Source organism: Pleurodeles waltl, chromosome 10 (assembly GCF_031143425.1).
Source record: "Pleurodeles waltl isolate 20211129_DDA chromosome 10, aPleWal1.hap1.20221129, whole genome shotgun sequence".
Classification (NCBI taxonomy): domain Eukaryota; kingdom Metazoa; phylum Chordata; class Amphibia; order Caudata; family Salamandridae; genus Pleurodeles; species Pleurodeles waltl.
In genome coordinates, this window is record NC_090449.1 from 804902200 (window position 1) to 804925465 (window position 23266).

At 44.6% G+C, this 23266-nt stretch overlaps 1 protein-coding gene across 1 annotated transcript in view; it reads right to left on the minus strand.

Moving 5' to 3' along the window:
• DNAH11 (dynein axonemal heavy chain 11) overlaps positions 1 to 23266 on the minus strand; it is a 2866633-nt gene that overhangs the window by 2179912 nt on the left and 663455 nt on the right. The window contains exon 12 of the mRNA XM_069211469.1: positions 12056 to 12251. Coding sequence (XP_069067570.1) covers positions 12056 to 12251 — 196 coding nt within the window. The remainder of the gene's footprint in view (positions 1 to 12055; positions 12252 to 23266) is intronic.

Consider the following 23266-nt stretch of genomic DNA (forward strand, 5'->3'; position numbering starts at 1 on the left):
AGGACATTAATGTGCCAATATTGAAGGTGCCAGTGGCTGAAAGGCTTCCCATTGGAAGACCTGACACGTGGATTGCACCAAACATGGAGTAGCCACAGTTGCTTGCATTTACTGGTTTCCCAGGGTGTCGAGTTAATACGGTAGACTAATTTGTATGCAGAGCAGTATTTGAGGGACAAAGCTGCCAGACTTAGGCCACACTCTAGAGCTAGCCGGTGGATTCCCACAAATCTGGAAGAGTTGAAAAAGTTCCTGGGTTTAACTTTTTTGATGGGGCTGATAAGGCAGCCATCACTGCCTTCATATTGGTCTACTAGTCCCTTGATGGCAACTGCTATATTTCCTTCCATCATGAGTCGTAACCGGAATAAGCTTCTCCTTCGGATGTTGCATTTTGTGGATAATGCTTTAGCCTTGCCACAAGATCACCCTGATTCTGACCGTCTTTTTAAGATTAGACCCTTCCTTGATCATTTGGTAGATCGTTTTTCAGAGATCTATGTTCCAGACAAGAAATATCTGTAGATGAGTCTTTGGTCCTGTTCAAGGGTCGTTTGGTTTTTAGGCAGTACATTCCTAGCAAGAGGGCACGGTATGGAATTAAGATGTATATGCTGTCTGAAAGTAGTACAGGATATGTTTATAATGTCCGGGTCTACACTGGTAAGGATTCCAATATTGACCCCTCTGGTTGTCCACCCACTTTTGGAGTTAGTGAGAAAATTGTGGGGGAACTTGGTAGACGACTGTTTAACAAAGGTCACCATTTATATGTAGATAACTTCTACACTGGAGTCCAGATGTTCAAGGAGTTGTTCAGAGTGGACACTGTTGCTTGTGGCACAATCCGCTCTATTCGGAAAGGCTATCCAAGAGAGCTTGTCTGTAAAAAAAAAAAAGCTTGAGAAGGGACAGTGCAGTGCCTTGCGGAAGAATGAGCCGCTAGCTCTGAAATTTGTAGACAGGAGGGATGTGTACATGCTAAGTACCAACCATGATGAGAGTACTTCACCTGTGGCTGTTTGGGGTCAGGTTGCCAAAGTGCACAAACCTGTGCACATTTTAGACTATAATAAGCACATGTGTGATGTTGATAGAGTAGATCAGAGGTTGCAACCTTACACTGCTGCTCATAAGTCCAATGTTTGGTATAAAAAATTAGCGGTTCACCTGTTCCACTTGGAAACTTTTAATGCTTTTGTTGTGTTCAAGGATAGTTCTCCAGAGTCAAGGATGACATTTGCAAAATTTCAAGAGTCTATCACAGTGAGCCTTGTTGTGCTGGAACAGGCAAGAGTTCCTAGAGAAGCAATGGTGGAGGATGTGGCTAGATTGAAAGATTGCCACTTTGCTGAGCACATTCCTCCCATGGCCAAAATAAACGTATCTGCTAAGAGATGTAGAGTCTGTTCTCGAAGAGGTATCAGGAAGGAGACTAGGATGTAATGCCCTGATTACCCTTCAAAGCCTGGGCTGTGTGTAGGTGGCTGTTTCAGGAGCTACCACACACAGAAGAATTATTAGGAAATTCCGTGAGCGTAAACTGCTGTTTTATATTTTTAAATGTTCAGTTTTACAGTTGGCATTACTGTCATGTATTCAGTTAGAGGTTTTGTGTTTGCAGTTTTTTAATTGTTTATAATTAGTGGTTTCTTTGTTATTTAAAAACAAAAAAGTGATGGCGGTGTGCGTGGGGTGGCGCTTGGCTGGCGGTGTGCGTGGGGTGGCGCTTGGCTGGCGGTGTGCGTGGGGTGGCGCTTGGCTGGCGGTGTGAGTGGGGTGGCGAATGGCTGGCGGCGTGAATGGTCTTGTGCATGTCATGTATGGAAGGTGTGTGAATGGACTGTAAAGCGGGTGGTGCGTTGTCGTGGCTTTACTGCTCACCAGCTGTGAGTCATTGGTTCAGTTTTTTGGTCTTTCAATTATTAACAGTGCATTTCATTTTTGTGAAATCTCTTGTTAATAAAATTTGATCCACTGACCCATCACTCACCCTCGTGCCAAATCCAACCAGTATGTGTGGTAAAAATGACAAAACCTGCTCTGCTGTAATCAGGCGTCGCAACACACCTCTGACATGCTAGGTGTCTCGGGTGGGACCCAGATGATGAAGCATGCCACCAACTTGGTTGGTGGGTAAGGGGTCTTTTTAACATAACCAAAGTGCGTTTCTTTTCACAATTTTAGTGTTTGGAACAACCCATAAGTAGGTGGGCACATCAAATTTATCTATTGCAAAACTACCTCTGTTTGGGGGGGGCACCTATGTTTTTGGTCCCGGGTGCGGCCTTCATCTAGGGAAACCTACCAAACCCAGACATGTTATAAAAATAGACACCCCAAAGAGTCCAGGGAGGTGTGGCTTGCCTGGTTCCCCCAACTCTTTCTTACCCAGACTTCTCTGCAAACCTCAACATTTGCTTAAAAAAGCATATTTTCCTCACTTTTCTTAGTAGGATCACCGCTGCAGCACAAATTTCCGACCACCCAGAGTTCATCTCAGTCTCCCAAGTAAAATGATACCTCCCTTGTGCAGGTCCCCAAAGCAGAGTCAGCCTAAAAGATGGATAAAATAAAAATATGTGCTTATCAAGTCGCTGTGCTATCCCCTCAATCTCTACAGGTTTTTGGCATTTTTCTGTTGCAGGTACCTTGGCCACCCACACAAGTGAGGTACCATTTTTATCGGGAGACTTGGGGGAACGCTGGGTGGAAATTTATGGCTCCTCTCAGATTCCAGAACTTTGTTGCCAAAATGAGAGGAAAAAGTGTTTTTTGGCCAAATTTTGAGGTTTGCAAATGATTCTGGGTAACAGAACCTGGTCAGAGCCCCACATGTCACCTCATAATGGATTCCCCTAGGTGTCTAGTTTTTAAAAATGCACAGGTTTTCTAGGTTTCCCCAGGTGCTGCCTGAGCTAGAGGCCAAAACCCACAGCTAGGCACTTTGTAAAAAAACAGCTGTGTTTTCTTTGTGAAAATGTGATGTATCCACGTTGTGTTGTGGGGCACTTCCTTTCGCGGGCGCTAGGGCTACCCACACAAGTAAGGTACCATTTGTATCGGGAGACTTGGGGGAACGCTGGGTGGAAGGAAATCTGTGGCTCCTCTCAGATTCCAGAACTTTATGTCACCAAAATGAGAGGAAAAGTAGTTTTTTTGGATCTAGGGCTTATCACACAAGACAATGGTCATTTAAAATAAACAGAGTACAAGGCTCCAAAATCCACAATCTGAGCATCCTATGTATGGACCACAGATTGTGAAAACAGGAATCCAAATGACTCACTGAGACTTAGACCCACATTTGAGCCAGTCAGGAAGGAAAGGATGGTTTGAAAAAAAGTCAAATAGGTATGTGAGATAGTTACCTATTCCTCTAGTGCGTCATTGAGCTGACCATAGAGGGGAAGGACCTCTTCAACAAGTTTCTCCAGCTCCTCTGACGAGAAGACAGGGGCACATTCACCTGATTGTCCTGGCATGATTGCTCCCAAAGGCGACACACAGCAGCTGAAGTTGGTGAAGTGTTGATGGCAGCAGTGTCCTAATGCAAGTGAGTTATTTTCCAAACCGTGGCATACATGTACACCACATACGTGGTCATCACCATCAACGGGCATGGGCCGCGGCCATCACAGTGCACATTGTTAGCCTGTGGCTGCATCTGATTTGGTTGGGATCTCCCACTGCACTGATAACTTCCGACAACGGCAGCAGGAGGTTCCTAAAGTCCAATGAACGAGGTCAGGCATTTGCCATTTTGGCAGCTGAAGCTACAGTTTTGTTGACTTTTAAATCTGTCACAACATCTATTAATGTGTAGTAACATCTCAACAGATGTAAAGCTCCCTTGATATATAGATTCTCCTACACAGTCATCGGTGTAGTACAGATGCCATAGAACTGCTGTGCTCTGTGTCCTGCCCATGATGGTATTTTAGGCAGTCAGAACATAGCCCACAAAGTCAAGGGCCACAAAAGGAGTAGATAGGACCTTGAGTAGTAGACAGTTTTGATGTGTAAAGGGTGTAATGTATTTCCAATCAGCAATGTTTTGTCACATGACTTTGGTCTAATCATCAGATATGTTGGTCTGGACACAGTGGCTAATGCTCTAACTCATTTCATTTCACAAATAGGTAACCTGGGAGATGGAGGATGTGACAACCTCTAGTCTACTGTCTAGTTCCAGACCATGGAAGAGCATGACATAATAAAGCAGTTCCACCTGAATAAGCAAACAATCCAAGATCTATGTTGTCAGTTGGAGCCAGATCTCCTGCCTCAAAACAGCAATCCAACATGTATACCATCCATTGTAAGACTCGTGGCAGTATTACACTTCCTGGCCACAGGGTCATTTTATTTCAATATACAATGGCTATATCTGGTGGTATGTCACAGCCTATGCTCAGGGGTGTTTTAAGAGACGTGCTATCAGCAATGATGAAACACATTGACAGCTATATCAGATATCCTAGACGTGAGGATTTAGCCAATGTGAGGGTTGACTTCCATGGATTTGGATACCTCTACATGTTGATGGAGCCATTGATGGTACTCATATTACATTTGTGCCACTGCATGCCAGTGAACAAGTCTATTGCAACAGAAAATACTTCCATTTGATCAACGTGCAAGTTGTCGGCGTGTCAGATCTGTACATTTAAAATGTCTAAGCCTGGTTCCCATGTTCAGCCAATGACTCCTTTGAAATGCAGAACAGCACCATACCCCAGCTGATGTCACAACTACAACCAGAAAGGTTCTGGCTTGTTGGTAAGCTACATCACTAGTGGTTTTGTGTGTGTTATGTCAGGTGCTAGAATCAAAGTGTGTGACTCATTGTGGCACTTATGTCTCATTGCAAAACAGGAGACTCGGCATATTCCAACTGTCCTTGGTTGGGAAAACCGAATAAGAATACAACTACGCCTGGGAAAGTCTGCTTCAGTGAGGCCCAGGGAACAACATGGCAGCCAGTTAAGTGGGCCTTTGGGCTCCCGAAAGCCATATTTAGCTGTGTGAACAAGACTGGGGGAGTACTCCTCTACTAACCCGGGAAGGTATGTCAAATCATCATGGTGTGCTGCATGCTCCGTAACTTAGCACTGCAAAGGAACATCCCTTACATCCCAGAGAAGGGGGAGTCTAAAGTGCCACCGGGTGGGAATCTGGAAATGCCAAATGAAGATGACCCTGGTGAAGGGGAAGGAACTGACTTGTGACAAGATCTTATCAACAACTTCTTCTCATAAGTGTAAGTATGTTATGAGATGTCATGACTGATTGTACAATGACCTCTTGTGAGGATGTTAGGAGTATATATTTTTAAACAATTCTGAAGCTGAAGCTCTGGCAAAGTGTGTCTCCTGAGGAAGCTTTTGACACAATAACATTTAGGCGGTGTTGCTTTGTTTGTGTGAGATTTATAACATGGACTGCATACTCCAGACGTTTGTTATGTGAATTGTGTGATATGTATGGTTTCATAACTATACTGCATGTTTTTGCATTTGTTCAGGCACCTTCACCATGACATCTTTATTGGGACATTTCTGAGTTGTGCCATTGGAAGGTATATAATGCTGTTCAGACATATGAAGTGGACATGGATTGTTCCTGGTAATGTAGGTCACAGACTTTGTGTATACAAGACCTGTGCCAAGATAGCTTGCATAGTGATCGGATGAAAGTTTGCAAGTCTCCCTCGGACGTGTTCCTTGTGGTGTGGTGGCGCTGATTCATCATATGTGTCACCATGTGGTCAGAAAATACGTAGTCCTAGGCCGAGTTCTTGTTAGTTTTCCTTCATCTTGGTTAAACACTCTTTTTGGATGTACCGTATATAGCTATTGATGTGTTTCATCATAGTATGACACATTTCTTGTGGCACATCACTGACATTTGTTTGGGTCATACCACCAGATGCAGAAGCGCTTGATTCTTATGACCCAGTGATCAGAAACTGCTGTACTGCCATTTGTCTGAGTCTTACATTATATGATGTTAGATTCCTTTTGTGAGGTAGGCGATGTGGCTCCAACTGATGGCATCAACCGCATACATGTTTGCATATTCCGCAGAACAATGTCTGATATATCCCTTCCTTCCATGGTCTGCAGGTCTATACCTGTAAATTTGATTATTTATCCAGTATGATTCAATCATGTCTGATTTGCTATGTTTCAGACATATTGACAGCCTATGAGTTGAACAATGTAATAACACTTCTTCTTTGACAAGACACCTTTATGTATGTGCTTATGTGGAATGGTTGTAACTCTGAACACTATGTACATGCAACATACCCCTACAACATAACCCTGCTTCCACAAGTAGCTGTTTTTTTTCATTTTATGTATCACATGTTCTTACATATCTCCATTGCTTAATGTGAAATTTAAGACAACAGACAATGAGTTTATGACTTGTGAATTTATTACAGTGTTAAGGGTAAAAACAAAGCAAAAAGTAACAAATGAAAAAGGAAGGGGTCCGTCATGGTGAAAACAATCATAGGAGTAGATGCCACCCCATCAGAAGTCCAAAGTCCAGAGTAATCCTCCCATCTGAAATGAAATGGAGTTCTGGATCAGTCCACAGACTGAATATGTGACACACAAAGAGGACATTAAGGATGAGGTTTCTTGCCGTCATCACCTCCTGAATTCTTACAGGGTTGTCCCCGCTTGTGAGGATGGGGTTTTCAGCTGTCTGAGGGTCGATGGTCATCTGGCAGGGCCTCCCTTCCGGGGTCTGTAGCAGATGTACTTGGGCTATGTAGGAAGCTGGCTCCGTATATACTGTATCAAAATGAGATATATGGCCTAATTACAGCCTTGGTGGATAGGACACTCCAGCACAAACGGGACGGATATCCCGCCCACCATTTTACAAATTCCATAGAATATAACTGAACCTGTAATACAGTGGATAGGATATCCGTCACGTTTGTGATTGAGTATCCCATCCGCCAAGATCGTAATCAAGCCCATAATGTGCACAGAGCCCAGGTATTCCCCAGAGGCATATCAGAGGCTAAAGTATATAATACTAATGCTCTCTTGTGTGGTAGAGTGGTCAAGCAGTTAGGGTTATCAGATGGTAGTGCAAAGCATGTGTTGTATACACACAGACAATAGAAGAAGTACACACTCAATTACTTAACTCCAGACAAATAGTTTTTATATAGCAAAAATCTCTTTTCTTAATTTATTTTTAAAATCACAAGATTCAAGTTTCAGGTAAGTACTTCAACAGATTTGTATTTCACACATATATCAATAGTACTTGTTTGAAATTGATAAGTTATACAGTTTTTGAAATATTGGCAATTATCGGTTTTAAAATTTGACACTGCAATTTTCAGAAACAGTTCCTGGGGGGAAGAAAAGTTAGTACGAATTATAGGTAAGTACTTGACTTACAGTTTCAGTCTCCAGGGGTTAGGATCTCCACAGGTTGGGGTTCAAGTTAACCCCAAACACCCACCACCAGCAACACGGTCGTGCCAAACTTAACATGGTCTCCTATGGAGACTGGGGGTACTCGGAATCAGGCCTGTCTGCAGGTATGTACCCGCTACTTCAGAGGGCAGACCTGGGGGTTTTAGAGGAGCATTGGGGGGTCACAAGTAGGCACCAAACATACACCCTCAGCGGCACTGGGGCAGCCGGGTTCAGGGTGCAAACAAGGCATCGGGTTTCCAATGCTGGTCTATGAGGGGACCCAGGAGGTCACTCAGATGCTGCAGGATAGCTCCAGTGGGTTGACTTGGCCAAACCACAGGCTGGACAGGGAGGAGGGCCACCTGCTAAATGTAGCTGCACTGGAGGTCGGGTTCTCCAAGGTCTGGGGGCTGCGGGTGCAGTGGTCTTTTAGGTGTCAGATATCTTCATCCGGAGCTTTGGCGGTCAGGGGGTTCCTCAGGATACCCTCAGCAGGTGTCGTCATGGAGGGGTTGAGAGGTCAACCCAGGGTAGGCACTTGCTCACAATCGTCTAGGGACTCTCTCTAGCTGGTTGGGCCACATGGTCACTGGCAGAGGCGTCGGATGCAGGGTGGTGTAATGATATTTGTGTTTTGAGCACGGACTCCAAATTGCACTTAGCCTAGCAGCAAACTGTCACATTAGTGACCACCAACTTCATTTTGCCCATTGACTTTATTTTAGCATTAACCACTGCCACCTTAAAAGCTGCAAGTAGTATTCCATGCTCCATGCGTGCTCATGATTTCATTCTGCATGTTTGCATTTTCTTTCTCTTCCAGGGCTTAGGCTAATAAGAATGTACTAAACTGATGTTTATGGTACAGATGGGGACGGTTTTGTTTTGATAGAGGACACCTTGGGATCTTGGCCAATTCCCAACATGTTCTTTTCAAAACTAACCTAAAGTAGCCAGCATTTTTTTATAATAAACTCATGGAGTGGGAAGAGGTTTCTAGAATTCTCATCTCTTGTTTGTTTAAAGTATATAAGAGGCCGTGACCAGAAGGACCAGGGAGTGACTCAGATCTTGGACATACTCAGGACACTGAGGTGTTCCATCCTTCCTGTGAGGATTATTGATCTTTCTCTCCACAATCGATTCTGGGATCTTGTGGTCTGATGCTGATAAGGAGGAATATGATGCAGATTACCCATGCCTCATGGTGATGCATTTTTAATTAATTATTTGCTTTGCATTGTAATGTAGATACATATATTTGCTGTATATATTGCAGTGGACAATCATTTGTACATGTTTTCGTTTCATTGCTCTGACCATTTTTAAATGTGTGCTATCAGCATGCTAATCTCTAAAAACCTTGCAGAGTGAATTAATAAATGTTTCCTTTAGACTAAGAAGTGCATTTCAGAGATTTTTTTCAGTGCATGAGTGTTTCATCTCGGTCATTAGTGAAGTAAAACAGGTGGTCTGGACTCACGGATCCGGGGAGGCTCTTGAGTCCATTGGTAGTAGTTTCTTCTTAGACAGGGCTGCTGTCCACAGGAGTTATTGGTCCTTTGGGATGCAGGGCAGTCCTCTGGAGCTTGGCAGAGGTCACTGGTCCCACAGGATGCGTCACCTTCTTGTTGCAGGTTGTTTGAAGCAGGCAGTTAGGGCTGGGGCCAAGCCAGTTTGCGTCATCCTTCACTGCAGGGGGTTCTGCTTAGCAGTCCTTCTTTCTTGTCAGGTCGCCAGGAATCTGGTGAGCTGGGTTCAGGGAGGTCCTTAAATCCTGGATCAGGGGTCAGAGGGCAGTAGTCAATGGCTACTGTCCCTGAGGGTGGCTACACCCTTCTTGTGTCCACTCCCTTTGGGGAGGGGGACACAAACTTAACCCTATTGGTCCATGTCCTCCACACCAAGATGGAGGATTATGCAGAGAGGGGGTCACCTCAGCTCTGGACACCTTTGGGGTGGTCCTAGCTGGGGTTGTCACTCCTCCCTGTTTTCCCTAATTTTCCCACTGGACTTGCTGCCAAGATTGGGGCTTTGTCTGGGGACAGACAACTCCACTAGCTGGAGTGCCATGGGGCACTATAACCCAAGGCTTGAGCCTTTGAGGCTCACTGCCAGGTGTTGCAGTTCCTGCAGGAGGGGGGTGTGAAGCACCTCCACCCAGGACAGGCATCGTTTCTGGCCACAGAGAGCACAGAAGCTCTCACCCCATGTGGTCAGAAACTTGTCGGAAAGTGGCAGGCTGGCAAAAACCGGTCAGTCCTGCACTAGCAGTTTGGCTAACATACAAGGGGCATCTCTAAGATGCCCTCTGGGTGCATTTCTCAATAAATTCCACACTGGCATCAGTATGTGTTTATTGTGCTGGGAAGTTTGATACCAAACTTCCCAGTATTCAGTGAAGCCATTATGGAGCTTTGGAGTTCGTAATGACAAACTCCCAGACCATATACTCCATATGGCTGCCCTACACTTACAATGTCTAAGAACGGACTTAGACACTGTAGGGGAATATTCCTCATGCAGCTATGCCCTCATCTGTGGTATAGTGCACCCTGCCTTAGGACTGTAAGGCCTTCTAGGGGGGTGACTTACCTATGCCACAAGCAGTGGTTGGTGGGCATTGCACCCTGGGAGGGGTGCATGTAGACTTTGCCTTTTTCTCCCCACCAGCACACAAGCTGCAAAGGCAGTGTGCATGTGTTTGGTGAGGGGTCCCCCAGGATGGCATAATACCTGCTGCAGACCTCGGGGATCTTCCCTGGTCACAGGGCCCTTGTTACCATGGCTACCTTTTACAAGAGAGTTAACTGTGTGCCATGGGTGTGCCAATTGTGAAAACAAAATTACAGATTTTGGGAAAGAACACTGGTTAGCAGGATCCTAGCACACTTTCAATCAAAGTTGGCATCAATATCAGGCAAAAAGTGGGGGGTAACCACGCCCACAGTGGCACTTTCCTACAGGCTTGATGTAGTTGGCCCACAGTAAGGGGTAGATTTTGGGGAAAAGCCCTGTTCAGGGTTGTATGGACGTCCCTCAGCACCCCTGTTAGAGTGCTTATGTTGGAGTTATGGGCCTCCATATGTTGGTTCATGTCCTCTGCAGCTGTTTAATTTCCCAGAGTTTGATTAGCACCTTGTTTTCAGGTATGTTAGGAGAAGTCAAGGTTGACACAGCCAGCAGTCCCAGAGCAAAAGGAACAGCTCTTCTGGGACAAGGCTCACTCCAGCAGCGGCCACCAACAGGTTCTAGGCAGGTCCAGTTGGAACTGGTCAGCTGGGTGCTTTCTTAGAAACTGCCACTTGCGCCATGTTGTGGCCCTATAGTTTTTGCAGGAGGTCAGCCAACTGACGCTGGGAGTCCACTTCTTTGTCTTGAGTACGACTGAGAGCAGATCCAGTCCTTCAAGTCTCCTCATAGGTCTCAAACAGCTGGTGAGGCCCTTCTGCTCCTTCATAGGCCCATTAGTTTTCTGAAGAGAATGCCAGAGGATGCCACGTTTATACCTTGCACTAGTTTGTGGGTGTTGATGACTCTTGACCCCTTTCTAATTTATAAGGAAAAAGTTGACAGAGTTAACCCTACTTACTTTTGTAATAGTTCCTGAGTGCCCCACTGCAAACAGATGGAAACCCCTTAACTCCTTGTGCAGAGCATGTGTGTCCTCACAGAGGAGTAACCAGGATAACAAGCATTCCACTCATCTTTAGTCACTCCAAACCATTTCTGGGGGATGCTCCCCTCCCCACAGTGGGTGTGGTGCCTTCCTGACTGGTGAGATAAAAAAAAGGCCTGCACAGATGTCATCTGATGTCTCCTTGTGACAATATGGGTCCCTGTGAAGTAAATACAGTTCCTGGGCATTACACAACTGGTCTTCCTGCCAGCTGAATAAAACAGCTCCACACATCCAGGCCTTTGTACCACTATGGTAGGCCTAGAGCCATCTTTTGCCTGGTCACACTTGTGTCATTGTAGTGCTGTAGTCCATTTTCAATTCTATTGGTGTACCATATACTATGGACTTATAGTAAGCTTAAGTATGCCAATTAGGTGTTAGCCAATTTTACATGTTTTAGGGGGTCGGAGCACATGCTCTGGGCCTGGGTAGCAGTGCCCCAGTGCATAAAGACAGAAAAACAGGAGCATCAGTCCACAAAGAAATGGAATGACGATGGAAAAATAGGCACTTTCATAGAATTACAAAGCTTTAATAATGTTTTGTCTCCTTCCCCTTGTGTTTCTGCAACCATTGTGTGTTGCCTTTTCTGAAACAACTTAAATTACCCTACCTATGAAGCTCAACAATTTGTTAACTATTCTCCCAATGTTTAGGATTTTGGGATTTGTTTCACACATAGTCCTGACATTTTTGATTCATACAATTTTTGAGAAGTCTGTGAAAATCTTTCATAATTAGGGCATCTTTAAGTGTCCTCTTTCTCTTTTTCCTCCTCTAGACTGTCTTCCACTGTAAGCCACTAAAAACTGTTTAGTTTATTGTGGTGGGATAGCAAAATACTTTCACTAGCTCAAATTAAGTGTAGTTAATGATCCTTGCCCTGTCTTGAACAATGTATTTAATGGAATACACTGACCTTTGGGTCAAAGTTCACAGCCAGAAGATTATTGTCTGGTACTCGTTTAATTAGTGGACGATTCAAGTTAAACTGGCAAATATCATCCACTTGGGATTTCCATTGTTCATAGATCTCCTCTTCAAACTGGTCAAGTAAGGTTAACATTTCCATGTACTTTTGATACACCAACGTAGCTTCAGGGCTTTCCATGCTTCTGGGAATAAAAATAATACATGATTAGGCATATTTCGCAATTTGGCTACACAAAATTAACAACACATAGCATTTTTCATTATCAAAACGTCTGAGAATATAATTTAAACCTGTACTGCAACAAGAGAGGGCAAATACATAGTTTTTAATCACTGCATCTTTCGAAAGAAACTATAAAATTGGTGACTGAATGCAATAGTACACAACTATATATGAGTGTCTTTCTGTTTTGCTGCTTTATGCAATGAGAATAACAAATCTAGACTGGTTTGACATGGACAACTATACATGTTCATCAGAAGCAAATGTTGCCTTATAAAATCCTGATTTGTTCACTAGAGTCCAATATATAGATGGAAATCTGCCATAATATTTTGCCAATTTAAGAGAGCATCATGAGGTATTGTTCAGGACTCCTCAAACAGAGGTCACTTGTACTAATAATAGGCATATTTGAGGACCATTATTTACAAAACCCTGTGGAACAGTTTACTATAGATACAATTGAATTTGAGCATACAGCAGATTGTACATTGCATCAAACAAAACCTCAAACCAACTCAGAAAAATAGAATATTTTTTAATACATACAGGGCCAGATGTATAAAGCAGTTTTAAAGGTCGCAAACTGCTAATCGGTCCAGTAAAGGGCTTCTGGCCATATACCATCCCTATTTTGCAACTCGGTAACCTGTTAATGACTCACAAAACAGGGACGGCAACTCGCTATTGGGTGTGCCAAGGGAGTCCATTCCTAAAAGCGACTCGCAGGGTCATGTATGATTGTTTTGCGACTGAGAATGAGGTCACAAAACATCCACAATTACAATCAACTTCAATGGACCACTGCCTACTCAAAAAAAAGTTTTCTTTTTGTAATGCATCCCATTTTCCTCTAGGAAAAATGGGCTGCATCACAAAAAAAAGATTGCTTTATGCAAAAGCAATCACAGACACGGTGGTCTGCTGACCCTAGCAGGGCACCATTCCTGTGATTGTAGCTATCCACAGAGGGTTGCAAATTGCGACCTGCCTCATGATTATTAATGAGGCAGGACCTTTGCGATCAACTGTGAATCACTAACAGTGTTAAACACACTGTACATCGCAGTTTGTGATTTCTTAATAGAGAATCTCTAAGATTCGCTATTAGGAAATCACAAACTTTAACCTACATACATCTGACCCACAATGACACAAAAGAGAAATCCAAAAACATGAATTGGAGTTATGAATTCTTAAAGTTTAAGGTTCAAAATAGTGCAAAAAAGCATTAAGGGCCAACTACGGTCATCTGGTTGCACTTGACCAATACCAGCCACAAATTAAGGGTGGAGCGTGGGATAGACACAGAAACCATCTTTGAATATGTCAGAATTTTTACACCTGGACATTGACTCTGCAATGGAAGTCAAAAATCATCAGTGTGGCAAGGGAGCAGGCCGTGACCAAAAAGGGCTCTACGATGTTGCATAGCCACAGGATAAGGTCCCCGATGATGTGGATGTGTTTTGGTGGAAAAGCTCTGTTTGAGAAAAAATTAATTTTGCACTCACTGATGGTCCCTTGTCAGATGGATAATTTTGGCAGATTTTCCCAGCGCAGAATTTTACCTTCGGACTTCATGTATAATTTTATTAAATTGCGATTACCTAATTGCGATTCCCCATGAATCGCAATTAGGTAATCACTTTTCTAATATTTGAAACTCATGGAGTTTAATTTTCAGTTTCCTAATGGGTGGCAAAGCGACTTACTGCCTTAATATTCATGAGGTTGGTTGCAATTTGTGACACATTAGGAAATGCTAAAATCACATGGATGGCGGCCTGCTCGGCTCAGCAGACCACGTCTGTCATTGCTTTTAAATAAAGCAAATTTTTCCAGGGGACCATTGCCTACTCTTAAAAAATGCTTTGCCATGCATTCACTAAGGGGTAGAAGTCCCTTGGGGTCCTCTTCCCGTTTGCAGATGGGTTACCACCTACTTGAAGTTGGTGGTAAAATGTGAATGTTTTACGACTGCATTTCGGTCACGAAGCATTCCTACGTACTGCTGTGATTCAGTATTAGGAAGTGACGTCCTTGACATACCCCTTCCTAATTCTGAATCGATATGTAGTTGAATTCCAATTTGCGATTTGGTAACAAGTTACCAAATCGCAAATTGGAATTCATACATACCAAAATGCATTTTTGCAACCACAAAAATGCATGATACATCTGGCCCTGATACATCTGATTCCTGCCAAAAATGCATGATACATCTGGCAAAATGCATGATACATCTGGCCACCTTTTTTGGACCTCTGATTCTTCCAGGGGGCAAAGGCAACCTTCTATAGCTGAAAAGGGCTCCAAGAAGGTGAATGCCTTCTACGCAAGATTGAGACAGTGATCCCACCCACCCCAAAAAGAACACAACCTACCCCCGACCCAAAACACTAAGATATAAAATATAAGCCCAAAAAATGTGCCATCATTACCCCCAACCAACTGGGCTTATCCCAGCCAAAAGGTAAACACAGTGACTGATACCCCCTCCCAAGGTGTTCCCTTTATAGCTTTGAAAGCAAAAAGATTCAAGGACTGAGAGACCCAACATATACTGAGGAGAGAATAAAGAAAAAGAAGGAAGACGTGTTCTCCACAATTGAATTTCAAGAGAGGATATGGTTGGATTACAATGATCAAATGAAAAATAAAAAAAACCCTAAACAGCAAAATATAGATTCAACCAATTCATTTACTCAAGACGAGTAGGTGCAACTAATCATTTTGCTGGCTGCCACTTGGTAGCAGTGCAGCAACCTTTGCAGCATTATAACAAAAATACAATTGTCCTTCACGTTTAATCTGCAATGTAACTGGCTCCATGAGAGAGACTACTGCCTGATGCTCTGAAGGGATGGAATATGTTCACATAGCTTGCACCGACATACCACTTTTTCATGGCAGAGGACAGACCATACAAAAAACTACACACCACAGGCACTGATTGGCGATTGAGGACAATCTGCCTGGAAGATTGCCTGCCACAATATGAAATTGCCAAAGATGAGAATGACACAGGGGTGGCAGATGGGCCCTCCTTTATTAGGAAGATGATGGAAAACTATGTGCCCTTGGAACACACAGTTCATATCTCAGTGATGTAAAGATGGGAAGACTTCTCTAAAGAGATGACCAACCTACCCTCTAGAATTGTCACCTTCAGAACCCTCAGGGATACCATTAACCAAGAGATTGTTCCTTCAGAATCAATTTTCAATGGCTTCCACCTTAGACGGGAGACTTTCCAACTGAGAATCATTCTTCTGAATAGCAGACATACTTTCTCCAACTAATTCTTGCAGAGCCTTGTCACATTTGCAAGTCAGGTGTAAAGAATATCTATACTCCTTGATAGCTTTCTCAAGGCCACCTGTGTCTTCAGACAAATTAGAGAAAATAGGAGATGTGAATGTTTCTTGCCCAGAAGGTAGAGGGCTTGTAGGTGTTTGTTCGAGGCCATCCAGGTCCCAGAGCAGCTCTTCCTCTGTCTTAGAGATTAGAGGGTCAAGAATCCCCTGAGCGAAAGCAGAAGTGACCAGATCTCTGATCTGGGCTACTGTGATGGGTCCAATCCTAGCCATCAGAATCCTACTGTTAGCTAATTTGTTACCAGAAATCCCCTCACCGCTAGGGAACAACATGGCCTTAAGGTCCCTCCCCCAGCCATGTGACATGAACCATCTGGGTAAGGCACTTGATTGTCAGTATCGGACAAGTTTCTGTAAGCTGGAGCTATGGGACAAGACCAAATCATCCTTACATGTGGTCTTCCCTTGCTGTAGGGCCTGGCCTAAAGAGCCATGAGGGTCCACTGCCCCAGCAGCTTCACAGACAACCACTCCAGAGGCACCTCATCTATTGAGGTTACCCTGTCTCCAGCTACCCTGCCCCCACCAGCAGTTGGACAATAACTACTCCCCCAGTGGAGACTCATTTGATATACATCAGGAAGATGTTGATGAGTATGGTGCACATCCCACCTCCAATGCCGCCACCTGATACTTAGAGTAAACATTGCTAGATTAATTGGGGGGAAGCTCTGCCTGATCCAGGTCAACCACTGAGATAGTATTAAGAGCTAATATGTGTTTATCACACTAGTCCTCTGAGGGAGAGTTTATATAGTAACAAGAGTAACCCACAGGGGAGGCAAAGCTGAGCCAAAGTCATCATGTGAATTAAGTTTTGCTCCCTGAGTCTTACCACCTTGCTTCTGTTTGTCTCCCTCAGGCAAGGGAATTAGGACATTTGATCCAGCTGATCTGTCGGAAGTACTCGATTCTGAAGCATCTCCAATATACTGATAGCCACTTTCCCAGCAGGGAGCTTCTTCACCCAGTTCTTTGTGGGCTGAGGGAATGACAAGCAATTGTTAATCCTGCCCCACCTTTTGCAGAAGGGCTTGTCACCATCCTGCAGACCGTGAACCCGGCAGCTGCTGAGGAAAGATAAATGAGAGCCACTTTATTAACAATATTTAAAATTAAATTCAAGCAGTCCCCTTTAACTGAATTAAGCTGCAATTGTGTGTTCAGAAGATCGGTGGTCTGCAACTCAGTTACAGTGTACCATCTTCTGCCCTATGTAGAAATCATTTATCTAAAGGAGGCATCGGGGATGAAAGGCCTTGCTGTGCCACCACAGAAGAAAGAATGACACTTGATTGCCTGAGGCAGCTCTCGTCTGTATTGATGCCTCCCGGCAAGCCCTCCACCAGGCTCTCCTCTTTTCCCTGTGAGTAGCAATTTCCGTCGCACCCCCAGAGAAAGACCCCTAGAAGCAGCAAGCTAGCACCTGATCTTTGCTCATTTTCCGTACACAACTGCCCAGGCTCTCCATATCAGCCAAGGACCTTGCCAAGACTGCAACACCTCCAGCAGTCAAATCAGAACAGGAGGAAAGCTGGATCTCAGAGAAATAAGAACATCAAGTACAGCTTGGGAGGACTCTGCGTTCACACGTGGCTAGCCCAGGGATTCTAGCTTACCTCTAATTTCATCATGTTCAAAGGGGAAGCAAAGGCACTTTACCATTGGCTAGCTTAGGTAAAGTGCACACAGTTCTATAGCCAGCAAAACCAGACAAAACATAAAATCTTGATATACACCATCCAAAAAGTGGTCATTTCCAACACACAGGCCCTTATTTTGAACATGGCAGTTCGTCCCGCCATGTCGGCAGTGGCAACTGAAGTCGCCAGCCGGCATGACGGGCCGAACCGCCATATAATGAACATGTTGACCGCCGCCAGCGGCAGCAGTCACCCTCTGCCAGCCTCCTGCCGTCAGGCAGCCTGGCCGCGGGATGAAACACCATCCGCCAGGGTAGCGGCGCTACCCTGTGGATAATGTTTCATTTGCCCCCAGCCTTTTCCTGGTGGGATATCCTGCCAGGAAAAGGCTGGCGGAGGGGGTGCCCCGGGGCACCCTTGGGGGCCCCTGCACTGCCCATGCACTTTGCATGGGCAGTGCAGGGGCCCCGGTGAAGAGCCCCGTTGCGCAGGTCACTGCCCGAATGGGTGCAACTGCACCTGCCGAACAAAGGCATTGACGGTGGCTCCATGTGGAGCCGCCTTCAATGTCCCGGCCGAGCCTTTCTGAGAGCCGGTGGGGGGAAACAATTTTTCTACCTGCTGCCTCTCAGAAAGGTTCATTATCTGGCCGGCAGGGTTCCAGGGTCACTGGCGGTCAGTGTTTTGACCGCCACCATGAATACGGCAGTTGTTTTGGGTGAGGTCATAATGACCCCCCACAGTTTGGAGACAAACAGAAAGCATCATAAAGGAATATCCTAAAGCTGTTGATCTGGTTATAGTGGTTGCTCTGTTTCTAGAAGGAGTGGACATTGTCACTAGATGATTTAAGTTTACTCAAACAACTGATCCGTAAGAATTTTGAAAAGTGGCACTGACCGGAATATAGAAAGTGTCACCCATATAATATTAATGTGTCAATGGAGGATGAGGTCAATTGATTGATTAAGTCCACGACCCTACAAACACCACAGGACACACGCTGGATCCCATTTTCACCTCCAGAAACCGTGCTAAATATAGCCATATTAAAGAACTAACATGGACCCATCACTCCATTGTCCACTTCAGAAACTCCAGCCCCCGCACCTCTACCACTATGATGACCAGTCTTCCCTCCACCTGAGGTGAAACAAAATCTCAGATAACAGCTGGGCAGAAGCCTTCAGCACCTCCAACCCAGGTACTGACACCAACCTCAAGCAGGGAGTGAAAAATGTCAATGCCTGGATCGCCAATTGCACCCACAGCATCATCCTCATCAAGAGCAACAAGCAGAGACACCCAAGAACTCAGAACAGTGAAACGAGACAGCAAACAGCTGGAGAGGACATGGCATACTAGAAAAAATGCCTCCAAAAGAGCAGCCTTCAAGATCTCCCTCAACCTCCAATTCTCCAATCCAGCTGCAAGCGAAAACAACATCACACCCTCACAGGAGCTGTGCCACAATCTCGTCCACTTCTTCCATGACAAGATCACATCCATATACAGAAATTTCGAACCCAAACCTATGGACTTCCTCAATAGATACACCACCGCTGTAACCAACACGATCCATACACTAACCACCTGGAACATCCTCTCCACCCACAACATCACCTCCATCATGAAATACATCCCCTCAGGAGCTCCTCCAGACCCTTGCCCGCACCACATCTTCAACCTTGGAAACCAAGATTTCGGCCAGGAACTCACAACCCTGCTGAACACCTCTATCATCAGTGCAACATTTCCTAATGCCTGGAAATACCACTACTCAAAAAACTCTCCACCAACTCTAGCAAACCCAAGAAATACAGGGCAATTTCCCTGCTCCCATTCTCAACGGAGGTACTGTAAATTACCATCTACAAGCAACTTCTAACCTACCTGGAGGAGAACCAGCTTATTGACACCTCCCAATGCGGCTTCTGTAGCAATCACAGCACCAAAACTGCCCTGATCTCAGCCACCGACGACATCCAAATTCTCCTTGACCAAGGAGAAACAGCAGCTTTGATCCTACCTGTCTTCTCAGCAGCCTTGGACACTGTATACCACCACATGGTGATCAAAAGATTACACCACATCAAAATCCAAGGGGATGTGCTCAGATGGATCGCCTCCTTCCTCACCAGAAGAACCTAGAGGATCCACCTACCACCTTTGAACCCAAGGAGATCCTGCAGTCTCCCCGAGGGCTCATCCCTCAGTCCCACACTCTTCAACACATATATGGCTCCACTGGCCAACATCATCAGATCCCACAGTCTCAACATGGTTTCTTACACAGATGACACCCAACTCATCCTCTCATTCACCAACGACCCCTCCACCACCAGAACCAACTTCTACAGGTCCATGACAAGGATCGCTGACTGGATTAAGAACAACTGCCTCCAGCTGAACACAGATAAGATGGAAGTACCGATCTTTGGTATTAGCAGCAACACATGGAATGACTCCTAGTGGCCATCAGATCCAGGGCCCACACCCACTCCTCCGACCATGCTAGAAACCATGGAATCATCATTGACAACAAGCTCAGTATGAAATCACAGATCAACGCCGTCTCCTCCACTTGATTCCTTACTTTGTGCATGCTACTTAAGATCTTCAAGTGGCTACTCCTGCACAAGAGACACACCCTGACACAAGCCCTCATCACCAGCCGACTGGATTATGGCAATGCCCTGTATGTGAGAACTGACACATACCTCCTACACAGACTTCAGACCATACAGATGTCATATCCAAACTAATCCTCAGTCTTCACTGATGAACCCACATCACACCCCACCAGGTAACTCCACTGGCTCTCCATACAGAAGAGATGCCAATTCAAGCTACACAACCAAGGACCCACGTACATTAACCACCTCTTGAACTTCCACAAACCGTTGAAAAGACTACTTTGCCTCCTTTTAACTTGCCCATACTTCCTGGACCTACCGAAGCAGAAGTGAAGGACACCCCCATTTCCCTCACACTGCAGCAAAAACCTGGAACAGGCTCCCCACGCACCTCCGGACCATCACCTCACTTCTGGAATTCCAAAAGGCCCTCAAGACCTGGCTGTTCGAAAAAGCCCCAAAAAGGGATAGAGAAGGCCCCCGTAACCTATCCACCCAAGGGGACAGGGCACCATATCACAGTAATTAAAAGAAATAACCCCCTGGGGGATATTCTGAGATGAGATGATCACTCTTAATAAAGGAATATCAAAAGTGCATATTAGTAATCCCATACACAATAAGAAACATTAAAAATGGATAATCATAAAAAAGCAAACAGGCCCCATGGGGACCTCTGTATAATCTGTGGCCTAAACACATTGGGAGACCACATGCAGGAGACCATGCCTGGTCTATTGTTTTTTTGCTGTCCCAAAACAGGTATACAGTGGCCAATTGATTCATGTTTCTTTTTGTGTATTGGCTTATTTATTAAATATTAAATATTAAATTTTGACATTTCTTTATTAAGATTGATATTTGAGTGATTGAGTGTATGAGAAGAGAATTGAGTGGTGGATAGCATGATAATTCTCCCAGGGGGATATTTCTTTTAATTAGTGTTCGTATAAGCCTCCAGGACATGCAAGTGCCTGGGTAGCCTATCGGGTCCTGACTGATTGATTAAGGAATTTTTACAAAAAATAATTTGGTAAAATGGTAGGCACCAGCTGGATCGTTTTGTAATTTGGAAAGGAAGGTTTTCAGGTGTGTGGATTTGTTGAATTTTATAATATGCCTTTGTGTTGACCATTGTTTTTTCCCAACTTTTTAAAGATGTTAGGCACTCTAGAGAATGCAAGGATTTGAAGGGGGTTTGTTATCGTGACCTTGCATATTCATTAACTATTACAGTAGAATGTTTTTAAATAGTTGTGAGTAAAGTGGTTTATTATTTGGTGTGCTTGTGCGACCTCACAGTGTAACGAAGACAATTCCATATCACATCTAGTCAGGTTTGTTTGTAAAATCTTAGCTCAGTCCTGTTTTTTATATTTAAATAACGAGCTCAACAACAAAAAAATCCACTAAAGGGTTCTGGAGATTTGAATTTTTAAAGAAACCATAAATCACAACTTTTCACTGCAATACATAATTTAAAACATATGTGCCTTGCAGTTTAGGGTTAGCTACAATAAGTAACATGAAAACTGCTATAAAAGCAGTCTTGTTAGGTCCAACTACAATAGAGAGCCAGTCACAGGGTCCAGTCAGGATCAGTTATATTGTCACCTCAAAGTTTAAGCCATCTCCAGTCCAGTTCCAGGTCTTATGGATGAACCTTAGAAGTCAATGGAGTGGTCCTGATGCAAGGGATGCAGGATGCTGACTATTTTCAAGGATGCTGAGCATGTGTCAGGGGTTCCGTGTGGCCACCACTAGGTCCACGAGGATGGTGGGGCAACTTTGGCCTCAGGTGAGTGAAAAAAATCCCATGAAGTCGAGTCAAGTCCAGCACAAAACCAGTTGCCACTGGTCTACTGGTTTCCAGCTACAATTAAGCTAGCAGTCCCCTTCAACTCTCCGTAAATGCCTTGCTGGGTGACCAAACTGCACTCTGATAACTCTCCTGGGTGGAGTAGTCCCTCTTTTGATGGTCAGACTTTGTCTCACAGACTGCAATTGTCCATTGAACTGAGGTCAGGGTTCTTGGAACTGGGCTCCAAAAGGAGCTAGCTACTCTGAATTATGTCTCTGTGGCTGTGAGAGGGAGTCAGTCAATGGACTCTTGAAGTCACCTTCCTGTGCTACCTCCAAATGCAACAGGGGTAGTCCATCCTTTGCGGAGTCCAGGGAACAGCAGGACAGTCCTTCAGTCTTTAGTTCAGAGGTCATCTGAGGTCCGGGTGGCAAGGGTGCCACCTTATATGCCCTCTATGAGCCTAGGGAAATGTGACAACTAACTAGCCAATGGGCTACCTTGTCCCATCCTGACTGATGACAAAATCCTGTGAAGGGTGGCATCCAGATAGCCAAGAATGCACTATTCTGCCCACCCCCAACATGACAGAATACTTCTCTTTGTGTGTGGAGCTCCAGAGCCCAACCCACATGTGTGGCTACCTAGGGGCTACACACCCTCAGGAAAATCTGTTTGACAATGGCTTCGCCATCTCTGCCTAAGATGCCAGCCTGTGTGCTAAAACAAACCAGCAGCCCCTCTCCATGTGATCTTCAGATGCCCTTTAAAGGCAGCTTACCCTGGGAAGCTCACCATTTGGGCTCACACCCACATTAGCCATCCTTCCAGCAGGTGCGTTGTTCCTCTTCCTGAGATTCATTCACACCTCCATCCAAGAGGACAGAAGGCTAACTTGAGGACAACAACTTGTGTGCAAAGGTAAATGGCCACTGGAAACTTTGGGCAACAAATTGGTAACTTTCTAAAGTTGCCATTTGTGCAAAAGTTACATTAAATTCCACTTGAGCAACAAATCGAGTTAAATGCAATGACCTGTTGACTAACCTGTAATACCATATTTAATAGTCCCATTTGAAAGTTAGCACTTCTGAGCTGCCAGACTGTAACTTTATACTCACCAATGGGGCTCTTAACCTTTCTACAGTAAAAACAATACATTGTTTTAAATGTCAGGACATGTAAAATGTTATACAGCTAATATAATACACCCTGCCTTTAGGCCCCAGTACAACTCTCTCAGGGGTCTTATAAATATTAAAATATTGGCATTTGCATTGGTTTAAATGGCAGCATTAAATTAGCAAATCAAAACTGGTCTGCCAGCATTTTAATGGTGTACTGGGAATCATGCTAGGCTTTGTCACACTTGTGGTGGCACAACAAGGGCTGCAATCCATGAGGGACACTTAACCCTTGGGTGTGAGAAGGCAATGGCTGAAACCTGCACTCCCTTTCCAGTGAACTGGTCCACCAACTCAAGGGAGGTCTTAAAAGAAGCCTCTGGCTATTCT